Source organism: Centroberyx gerrardi, chromosome 13, assembly GCF_048128805.1.
Source record: "Centroberyx gerrardi isolate f3 chromosome 13, fCenGer3.hap1.cur.20231027, whole genome shotgun sequence".
NCBI lineage: Eukaryota > Metazoa > Chordata > Actinopteri > Beryciformes > Berycidae > Centroberyx > Centroberyx gerrardi.
Genome location: NC_136009.1, coordinates 8,032,129 through 8,043,125, shown reverse-complemented (window position 1 = coordinate 8,043,125; position 10,997 = coordinate 8,032,129). Strand labels below are relative to the sequence as shown.

The 10,997-nt window shown below is 41.8% G+C and overlaps 2 protein-coding genes across 4 annotated transcripts; one reads left to right on the top strand and one right to left on the bottom strand.

Annotated features, from left to right (window-relative positions):
• Positions 1–10: 10 nt before the first annotated feature.
• abhd4 (abhydrolase domain containing 4, N-acyl phospholipase B) lies at positions 11–6,876 on the bottom strand. Its single transcript, XM_071906458.2, has 8 exons — positions 6,705–6,876; positions 5,269–5,354; positions 4,853–4,957; positions 4,263–4,551; positions 2,754–2,959; positions 2,542–2,653; positions 1,122–1,308; positions 11–863 (listed from the first exon to the last, which is right to left on the bottom strand). Exons 1-8 carry the CDS (start codon positions 6,752–6,754, stop codon positions 774–776), a joined length of 1,125 nt encoding a protein of 374 aa, XP_071762559.1. The 5' UTR covers positions 6,755–6,876; the 3' UTR covers positions 11–773.
• A 382-nt stretch (positions 6,877–7,258) lies between these two features.
• Positions 7,259–10,635, top strand: dad1 (defender against cell death 1). Of its 3 annotated transcripts, none has more exons than XR_013507118.1 (3): positions 7,259–7,553; positions 8,359–8,541; positions 10,411–10,635. XR_013507118.1 is itself a non-coding variant. In XM_078287781.1 (3 exons), the coding sequence occupies exons 1-2, from the start codon at positions 7,343–7,345 to the stop codon at positions 8,487–8,489; spliced, it is 342 nt and encodes a 113-aa protein (XP_078143907.1). In that variant the 5' UTR covers positions 7,259–7,342; the 3' UTR covers positions 8,490–8,512; positions 10,422–10,635. The 3 variants fall into 3 exon arrangements, 2 of the variants coding, with proteins under 2 accessions (XP_078143907.1, XP_078143906.1); XM_078287781.1 differs by having other exon boundaries at positions 8,359–8,512; positions 10,422–10,635; XM_078287780.1 differs by having other exon boundaries at positions 8,359–8,532.
• The last annotated feature ends 362 nt before the right edge of the window (positions 10,636–10,997 follow it).

The window sequence follows — 10,997 nt, the reverse complement described above, 5'->3', positions numbered from 1 at the left end:
GATAGACTTTTATTGATTTCACGGTATAAAATACAGGCCGCAGTTTGATACAGTAACTGACCATAATGTCGGATCAAAGGAGAGGTCAGAGAAAATATAACAATCACATACATAACATAGTACTGTAGTGTTCAACTGAGGCACGTGTCGACAGCATGATTCAATAGCCATGGGGCTGCTCCACCACACAGTGCATATACATATACACCTGGAGTGGTGTGTGTGTGTGTGTTAAAACTCTAATTGTTAGAAATGTAACAATAAACAATTTCATTTATGCACTGAAAGAAATTCTAGAGTTCAATTACAACCCCGGAACGACCACATTAACGGACAATAGATTCATTCATTTATTATAAATAAAGACTTATAAATTGAAAACATCACAAATCAGTTAAAAAAATCACAACACAGAATTTTACAATAATAGTGTAAATAACTTAGAGAACTTCATGAACAGTGCTCCAATCCATGAAGTGGTTCATGTCGCCAAACCAACAGAGATTCACAAACTAATTACATTCAAACTCATACAGAACTACATGTTGTCCAGATAATCCGTCATACAAAAATCCTCATCATTCAGCATGCCACAAGTCTGCAGTGTGCACTTTTGAAACCACGTCCGTGAATTGTGCATGTCCTTGTGTGTACACTTCCAATTCAGGTCAATACATGCACTCGCACTGTACTCTCTCTCTCTCTGTGCACACATGCTTGTGCACACACACACACACACACACATACACACACAAAAACATACACACACACACTCAGTCTATAGAGTTACATATATTTTCGACCACTTTGTTGAACTCTTCTGGCTGGTCAGCATAGACGTGGTGAGAGGCGTCATTCACCAACTGGAAAGAATGAGAAAGATAAGGAAATAGAGATGTAAAAAAATAAATCTAATTTAGCAATCATAGTTTATTTCTGCATTTTCTGGCTACATTTCCCTGTAAGTTCCTTTTTTGTCAGTGTACGAAAGATGTAAATGAAATTAGTAGCATGCGGTAATTCACAGCTCGCGTTCTGACAATTTCAGAATTATAACTGGATAATATCTCCGTCATGATCCGGGTGTCTCTATGCAGCCTTCAACCCCCACCCCGACTCACCAGCACCCTGGTGTGGGTCTGGCTCCTGATGTGGGTCACGCTGTCCCCCGAGGAGCTGTCCACCCAGGACCGTGCTCCGTACAGCATGGTGAGGGGCATGGAGGGGGGCAGCTGGTGGACCCGCTGCAGCATGGGCCTCTTGGCCCAGCCCAGAGACTCCGACATGGCCCGGAAACCCACCTCACCGCTGGGAAGGGAGTAGGGTTGATGTGGAAAAGGAGGGATGGAGATGGGTGGAAAAAGCAAAAGGTGCAAAGGATGGAAATGGGATTAAAGGGGCAAAAAGTGAAAAAAAAATGTCCCACAGAGCAAAATGACCAGAAGATATTTGTGGCAGCCTGATAGGGTTGTTGATCAATACCAATGACTCGACAATTTCTTAGCCAGGGGCCGAGATTTCTGGCTTTCAGAACTCACTTTCTGGCTTTCAGAACTCACTTTCTGGCCCCTGCTCTGTTTTGGAACTAAACTCCTCACCCACTGGTATTTCTTCAACCCCAACCTAATTGCATCTTTAAAAGCTCAGCAATGGAGCGGGCAAGACGTTTCAGCTACCAAGGCGAAAAAACCTAATTCTCAAGCCAAAAAAGCAAATGACACAGCATAAAGTGTCATTCCAGTATTTAGCATGGTGATATATTGCCTCTTCACTAGATGTTTCTGTTGGATCTCTGCTCTAATTACCTAGCTTGCTTGTCTCTATTGTGAAAATGTGACTTTATTGTGTGTGTCAATTAAAGGCTACCATCACTCAATGGGAGGGGTGGTGGGTGTGGTCTGTGCCAGACACCTGTATAGATAGGAGAACAACTTCTGTGGATGTTGTTGCAATTCCACTGGTCGCCAACAGAGGTCGATAGAGTCACGATGAAACCGCATTTAAAGACTATCTTGCTTCTTTAATGTGATGTTTTTCCTGTTGAAACAGGATATTGGGGCGATACAAAATGCAGAGAGGGATCATTCAAAAGCGTAAGCCAACAGTTTTATTTGATGGGAACCGCGGAGGGGCAGGACAGTTCAAAAATCTGTGATCCTTTTATTGGTTGGAATATTTATCGCCTCCTGGTACATGATGACGTCATCACCGAAGATTTTCTGTTTTCCAGGAAGTAAAAGTAATGCCATTTTGATATAAAAATAAAAGGAAAATATTTCTTTTTGTCATTTTTTTGGCATAAATTGTCAAATTGGTACATGGTATAATATGAGCTAAAAAGTAATTTTTCATTTCAGTGTGACTTTAATGCCCCTTGACAAGAAAAATAATCTGTCACCAGTGAATTTACAAGGTTATAGGTGGTAATTGTTGTTGGGCACTTAACCCTTTTCAGCTCCACTGTCTGCAGCAGCTTTTTGCAGGCATTATATTCTGTTATTAACGATTCGATCATGTCATGTGAAGCATCATTTGACCTACCTTGGGGTCTGGGCGTTACAGTGGTAGATGTACTGCGTCATGGTGTCATCGTCAAACAGATCTTCGAATTTCCTCTTGAAGTCGGGACGGAATCTGTTTACCAAGCCTGGACCTGAAGCAACGACACACAGTGAGATGAGATGATAGCGTAATGCGGCATAGCCTCACATTAGATAACCCTAATACGCCCCGTATCGATCTACACGTCTTACCCCACGGGCCCGCCGCTCGGATGACAGCCAGCGGGTTGAAGAGGGATACCACCGCCGCTATAGCCTTCACCCAGCGCGGGGGGGTCGGCCGCTTCACCACCTCTGTCCCCTGACCCGGACCGGCCTGGGCCTGGGCCTGGGCCTGGGCCTGCGGCTGGGGTCGCTCAGGGAAACCCCATGGGTCCACCAGGATGAGGTGGGCCACTCTGAAAGAGGAGAGCAAAATACATGTGTGATTTTTTAGGGTGGGACGATATGCTTATCTCACAATATGATTCGATAAAACCATAAGATGTAATAAATAAAAGTTCAATGACATCCAAGTCTGACTTTATGTTTATTTCTGAGCCACAAATCTTTCTAAAAATGTCATTACATAGTGCAAATAATGATTCGCATTGTCACATTTTTGTATTGCGATATATTGAATTTCGATATATCGTCCCATCCCATATATTTATACTGATGCTGTGATTATATCCCAAGCAGACATTTGAGCCACTACTCTCTAAATCCTAAATATGAAAATCAGTATTTATATAGAGCAAGATTTCCCGTTTTTATGTGACCTCTACTCTATAAAATAGTGGAGTAGAGGTCACACATGCCTTCGGAAGTCTAGGAAAAAAATGACATAGCAAATATGGCACTGCTGTATCACTTCAGCGATTTGAACACCTTGACATTTTGAATTTTTGTTTGTCTAGACACTTGTCACCATGCAAGGAAAAAGTTTTGACATTTCATTGTTCGGTTCCCTGAAAATCACTTGTTAGCATTCCTCAGTCTAGCCAAGGCAAGACTTCAGTGTCCAGTGAAGAATGACTGACATTCAAAATATCATCTATTTTACACCAAAACCATCTTTGGGGCAGCAGGTACAACATGTAGTGAGTGGAGAGACCATTCTTCAACTAGAGGAGCCAGATTCAAGCCCCCATGAAGCACATTATGAAAAGAGATTAGTTCCAGCAGAGATTGCATTTGAATTACATAAATCTGAATTTGTCATGCTCATAATGAACCACTGAATTTATTTTAAATGGATTTGTTGAATAACTCAATTCAGAAATTTAATTTGTAAGTCACAATTTGAAATTGAAGGCAATGGCTTGAAATTGAATGTGATTATTACTGAATTTAATCTTCAGCTGGAATTTTCCCAGTTCAAATACAGTTTCTGAAGTCAGATTCAATATGAGCAAGTTCAATACAAATGTATGCAATTCAAATACAATCTCTACTGGCACTAATCTCTTTTCATAGAATATGCTCTGCTCAAGTTATCCTCAAGTAAGACACTGAATCCCTGAAATTCAATGTGAGGGTTGAAATTGAATGGGATTATTATTGAATTTAACTTTTAGCTAGAATTCTAGTCAGTTCAGATTCAGTTTTCTAAATCCCTACCAGCTCCAGGGCTGCTGCTCTGTACCCAATCGTGACCTCTGACCTCCACAACACAATTTCCCTATGGGGATCTACATAGTATGACATCATCACCATTACCTTGTGGGGTACTGGATGGCGTAAGAGGTAGCCAGGTACCCTCCCAGACTGTGTCCCAGCAGGATCATGTTCTCCAGGCCCACAGACTCTCTCCACAGCTCGATCGAGTTGACAAACTGCTCCTCGGCCTGGGCGGGGTCCGCGGGGAAGGAGGGCCTGGAGCTCCGGCCGAAGCCCAGCAGGTCGAAGGCGTACACGGGCCGCCATCGGCTCAGCGTGTCCAGGTTCCTGATCCACAGGCCTACCCCTCCTCCGAAGCCATGGACCATGACCAGGGGGGTCTTAGGAGCTGGATGTAATAAATAAAAGTTCAATGACAACAAAGTCTGACTGTGAAATTTAAAAATGTCATTACAAAGTGTAAATAATATAATTTGGATGGAGAGCTTGTGAAATTGTGATGGTCAAGCCGTCTCATTTATGATTACTACAGCAGAATAAAATGGAGCTAATATTGCGATTCATTTTTCTGCCCCATGACACGTATTGTCCCATTTTTGTATTGCAAATATTGAATTTCGATATATCGTCCCATCCCTACCTGCCAGTAAACAAAGACAGGCTGAGAGGAGGGTGGTAGAAACCAGTACCTTGCTCTGCAGGCTTGCGAGCCAACTTGTTGGTGAGGGTGAGAGTCCATATCCGGTCCCGGTTTGGGAGAGTCACAAACCTGGCCCATAGGTCATTCTGAATACCTGCCGCGACCACACAAAGAGGACTAGCTATTAGTCTATCATCAGTGAGGCTCCGTGTACATAACATCATGCAGTCGGTGACGTAACAGTCGCCATTTAAGAGTATCATATTACACTTGGCTCAAGGCGGGGAAACCGTGACTGCTTTGTAAAGGATTAGTACTAGTAATACAGTTCTCATCACCTTTTGTAAATACTATAAGTGTCTATTACTTCCTAGTTCCCCACAGTTTCTAGTTTCCTGCTGTGAGGGAAAGCCAATCAAATCGCCCTCCTGATGTGGTCAGCCAATCAAGTCAAAAGCTTCTTACAGGCGAGGATCTTAGCCTCTGTGCTCTTCAAAAGGGACATGGAGGTCGGACGCCAGGAGGGCCACCAGTCCCAAATCGAACTTGACCTGACATCAGAGACAGAGAGACAGAGAGAGAGAGAGAGAGAGAGAGAGAGAGAGAGAGATGGAAAGAATTAAAAGACAGTAGATAGTGCAGGGAATGAATGGTGCATGCTGAACGCTGGATACTAAAGCTTCTAACACAAATACAGGGTAAAGGTCAGTGCAGGCGATGTTATCGTTATTTGCATGGAGCACAAGTGCTGCTACACACCCAGGACTCTCACGTTTCACTGTTATCATGCTCTCAATCAGTGCTACTGCCAATCTGGAGCTACAGGTAAAGAGGATAGCTGCCCCTAACCAGTGATGTAGTGGTAAATATTAACCTGGGTGACCTATGACCTCTAGTCGGTGATCGCCATAAGGCAATCAAGACCCTATCTTCCTAGAACTTGCAGTAAGTCAGTTTGATACGTCATAGTATGATGCATACAAGGAGTTTACATCATAAGGATTTGTTTCAGACTCTATTCTGACAATAAAAAGGCGAGTAAACCGAGGTGAGTTGGGTTCACCCTCCACTACATCCATGATTGGAGGGAGAAACGTCACACTACGCCGCCAGTTCTTCTACCTGCTCTATGATTGAAAGCCCAATGGGGTGGCAATCAACGGGCAATTCAAAATTGCTGAGTCACTCAGGATAACTGGCTCCCTGCGGAGCGTCACTCAGTGCCGCTCCTCTCTTCAGTGAACAACAAAAAGAAACACCTGCATGTCAGTAGTGTCAGATCTCAGCTGTCAAGACAATCCCATTGAATAACTATAATATAAATAAATATGTAGTATATTACTCTTATAGGGACTTACAGTGTGTTTGTGGTGCTCACAATGGAGTCTATGGTGATCTTATCATCCCATACTTGTTTTTTGTATCTCCTATGGTATCACTATGATATTCCTATAATATTCCTATAGGGATTTGTAGTGAGTCTGTGGCACTCAATAGTGAGTTTGTAGTGATCTGTTTTTCTCCTACTATTCCTATAATGGGAACCTATTGTTTTGCTATAAAATGATAATATTTTTTTAATTTTTTGGAATTTCTATAGTTTCTTGTTCATAAGGGTAAGTGTGAAACATTGTGAGTGACTGGGAATACCTCAAATTATACGATAATCCAGATACTACATGAAAAAAACAATAGAGATGCATTAGGATAACATACAAAGCACTACACACATTATTGTATTGCATATATTACATTAGCCCCAATACATTTTGTTCAAAGGGAAAGAGACTCACTAAATACATTCAGTTGGCATAATAATTGCTGCTATAACTACTGACATGATGTAAGCAAGAGAGCAGTTTGTTGGGGAAGGTTGTATGAGGATCTAAGTTTCAACTTACTCTGTCTCAGAATCGTTCTGCATCGGAGCTGTAGTTGCAGCAGGATCCATTGAATCGCATATTCCGGTAACTATATTCACTAGTAAAAAAAATTACACTTCAATTACGAGGCTTACAAATTCGGTCCGTCTGTGTCTGCTCCGAAATTGACATTGTTGAGCACCGTTCTCAGTGTTTTGTAACTCGTACATACCGAGATCAGCTGACCGTACACAAAGATCGTCTACTGAGAAGATGAATCAATAGTGGGGGGAAAAACAAAACTGGCCCTGCAAAACCTTCACGCACACGCTCTCCTCCTTCAATTTAACCGTTACCATAGCCACCGAGGTGGTTACAGACCTACATTTACGTTGTTTTTCTCATCACAAAAACATAAATTTTAGCTCACGATGCCAGCACCACTCTCAGCCCTACCCATATTAGTAGCGACAGAGTGGGAGCTCTCTCTACTTTTCACTCCTCTCTGCTGTACAAACAACGCGCGGAGCTTCTTTCCGGGAGCGAGTCGGAATTTATTCTTTGTAGCACCAAGCGCACTTCCGGCCCGTGGGGACACGTCATTCATTCGAACGAGGAAGAGGACCCGTGCAGAAACCGCTTATCGACTTATTTTGGGTCATTTAGACGGCAGAACCATGTCGAACTCGGTCATATCGGTTATTTCTCGGTTCCTGGAGGAGTACACCACCACGACGCCCAACAAGCTGAAAGTGGTAGATGCATATTTGCTGTACATCTTGCTGACAGGAGCGCTGCAGTTCCTCTACTGTCTGCTCGTCGGCACCTTCCCCTTCAACAGCTTCTTGTCGGGCTTCATCTCGTGTGTGGGCTCTTTTATTCTCGCAGGTAAGTGTTGTGTTCAATTCAAGACAGTTATCGTATTGAATAGTCTGTGTTTGCTTTATTTCTTACCACTGTTCATTGGCTTATTTGTTTAATCGATGCATTGAACTTGACTATGATTCAGCGGGCACACTGTGTGCTTATGTTCTGAGCCAAGTTAGCTAAAGGTTTTGGTAGAATTCCCAATCAGGGAAAAGTGGAGAGAAGGGAGTGAATTGGTTGTGCCAGCTCTAATTCAACCTGGTTTGATAAAAAAAAAAAGTTGAAGGGAAAACAAAGCAAAAGTCAGTAATGTGGGCCTACAGCTTGCTTGAGCATGAAATTTGTCAGCTTTACCCAGTACTTGTAGTGAAAAGTGAATTCTACTCAATTTTAGAATTCATAATGTATTCCTTCAGTCCACAACAAACCAAAACAATACCTGTAAACCATATTAGCATCTCCCAAAGCAAGAAACAGCACAACTATGACCAGAACCTGTGATGCAATGACAATATGAAACTGTATTTTCTCCATAAGCAATACATGAGAGAATACACAGGACATCACATGTTCAAGTCTTATTCCTCTAGTTAGGGAGAGATTTGGTCAGGTTTACACATATTGATTACACTGTCCCACACCATAGGAATATCATAATTCTTAAATTGAGTGTGCAGTGCATCAATAGAAGAACTTTAAATCTCAGGTCAAAAACACATCTGTGTGTACTGATGTGTTATTTATGCACCTTTGCTAGCTGTTGGGGAGGAAGAATTACAGTGTGCAGAACTAACACTGCATCCTCCGTGTCTTCTGTTTTCCTCAGTGTGTCTTCGTATCCAGATCAACCCACAGAACAAAGGAGAGTTCCTGTCCATCTCCCCGGAGAGGGCCTTTGCTGACTTTCTATTCGCTCACACCGTCCTCCATCTCGTCGTGATGAACTTCATTGGTTGAAACAGACATGCGTCCCGCCCACAGTGCCCCCTCCTCTCAGCAGGTGGATATTGTTCACATGTGCATTTGTCAGTGTTAGGTCATTTTTGTTCATAATCTCACGTCCTAAACTATATTGGATGCACTGACACTCACACTCTGTCACGCCCTGTCACAGGCCAATAATCCATTCAATCTGGTTATTCTTCAGTATTGTAGTTTCTGTTTTTGAAATTGTTTGAAAACAGATTGGTTAAAGTAATGTTGAACTTTGGTAGTACCTTGGGTTGTGGAGCTTCCTAGACATGATATAACGCCAAAATTGACAAATCTCTGTTATCTGTTGTAGATGAGATTGGAGAATTGTGTTTTTTCCTCTCTCCATTCACTGCCATTATGTGGCGAAACAGCTCTCAAAATCACACTTCTAGCACATAAAAGAATGCAAACAAAGCAGATTCTGGCAATATATTAAAAAAAACTAGTCATTCTGCTGAATTGTGGTTAAGTGAATCACTTTCTTTATGTTTATTAAACCTTTCAGTTTGAACAAGTGTAACTACGGAGCCTGGGAGTGGCCATCGGGCGAAAAATAATTTATGTCATGGCCACGATTTACTGTAACGTGCGCACGATATGCAATTCGAGCTCTCGTTTTATTTTTTCGTGTGCACGAGATACAATTCGTTCCCTCGATCTGGTTAAAATGAGCCCTCGTTTTGGTTTATTCGTGTGCACGAGATACAATTCGTTCCCTCGATTTCCTCTTTACGTGCGCACAAATTGCCAAAACGTATATAATACATGCGCTCTTCACAAGCTTATAAAGAGTCAGTGCACATATTGGTGATTATGTTTAAATGTGGCGCTGTCCTGGGTGTGTTCAACCACCTGATTGTGTTTACATGGCCTGAAGGTTAAGTGGCTAAATATGTTGCAATATTTGGGGGATATGCCTATTTAGTGTAAACAGACAATGGATATTAACATACCAAATCCTTACTAGGCCTATCTGCAATACCTAAAAGGTACCTTTTAAGTTACATTTTTTCCTAAATTGCACAGTTTAACGAAATCGAGGGAACGAATTGTATCTCGTGCGCACGAATGGACTAAAACGTGCGCACGTTACAGTAAATCGTGGACTCGATATAACTTTTTTTCTCTCCCAATGGCCACTCCCGGGCTCCGTATGTAACACCGAAATCCCGTCAGAAGAATTTCACGACGCTAGAAGTGTGATTTCAGACCTGTTCCTCCATACAATGGCAGTAAATGGAGAGAGAAAAAAACAATTCTCCAGTTGCCTCTACCGGAGCAACAGATAACAAAGAATCGCCGATTTTGGGGTTTTATATTGGCCAGGAAGCTGCACAATCCAAGGTACCACCAAAGATCAACATCACTTGAAAGAGAAACACTACTCAGTTTAAGATTGTATTTTCTTCCTGTGGTCAAGGACAGTCCAGACTCTTAACTTGTGAAATGAGCAGATATAAAGTGCAGAGCCGCTCAATAAACAGTAAAAGGGAGATGGATTTTGTGCTTTATTGTAGTGATTGCAGTTGTAAACCAGAAAATGTCCCCTTATACCCAGAACCCTTACCTTTATCACCCACTGGGTGCACTCTCTGTCACCTTTAGCATCTTGACCAATTCTTCCTCTGTGGAGCAGCTCCGGCCGTATATCTGATGACTAAAGTTTGAGTCTTAATTCTCTGGCGAGGGATTTTCATGATCCCCCATATTGCCCACACACTTCTACTTTTCCAGATCAATTGTTGCATTTTTTAAAACTTTTTTTTAAACTGAGTGATGTTCCCCTTTTTATATAGTATAATTGGGGGTAGACTAAACTAGGCCCTATTGTACTCTATTGTGCTCTTCATGACTGTTTCCATAGCCTGACCAATCCTGACCAAACCTTTTCCTTTTCTCATAGATCAAGAGAAGTCATCAAAACTCCCCTTCAAGACATGAAGCCACATCTGCCTCTGATGTGGAGAGTTAAAGCCCACCATTGACATTGAATTAATTGCAATTTGTCACATATGATCCAGTTTTCTTACTGATAATGGTTGATTTCCTTTTTTTTTTTTTTTACGTTTCAATTTGTAAAGCATTCCCTTTTGCACTGAGACAAACAGAAATAAAGACAACTGAAATGGTGTCCTTGCGAATAATGTGGTATTTTAAAGTCAGAACAGAGGCCGCCGTTGAATTGAAGTGTACTCCCTACATTTTTGTTCGCCAAGACCTTGTTTTCAATAATAATTGAAAACACTGTTACATGCCAGGAAGATAAGGAATAGTAGTGGTTAGGCTCCTGCATATATAGTGTCTGTCAAAGAAAAGTTCAAATGTATTACTATCAAAAGAATGGGTTTGAATTTTTTAAGAAATAAAACCATGAAAACAAATGCTTTATGTTTTCTACACAAGTGCAAGCTCTCTATTCTCAGTGGCATTTGTAATAAATGGATATTTTGGAGGCAGAATAGGCCAATAAACTCTATTTCATATTTGAAT

What these genes read in the sequence shown, in the direction of transcription:
- abhd4 (XM_071906458.2), bottom strand. Translation starts at nt 6,754, where the DNA reads ATGGATCCTGCTGCAACTACAGCTCCGATGCAGAACGATTCTGAGACA. An exon ending in CAGAACGATTCTGAGACAGA is followed by an intron (nt 5,355 to 6,704) that starts GTAAGTTGAAAC and finishes CTCTGATGTCAG; the next exon opens with GTCAAGTTCGATTTGGGACT. An exon ending in GCCATCCAGTACCCCACAAG is followed by an intron (nt 2,960 to 4,262) that starts GTAATGGTGATG and finishes CTCCTCTTTCAG; the next exon opens with AGTGGCCCACCTCATCCTGG.
- dad1 (XM_078287781.1), top strand. Translation starts at nt 7,343, where the DNA reads ATGTCGAACTCGGTCATATCGGTTATTTCTCGGTTCCTGGAGGAGTAC. An exon ending in GGGCTCTTTTATTCTCGCAG is followed by an intron (nt 7,554 to 8,358) that starts GTAAGTGTTGTG and finishes TGTTTTCCTCAG; the next exon opens with TGTGTCTTCGTATCCAGATC.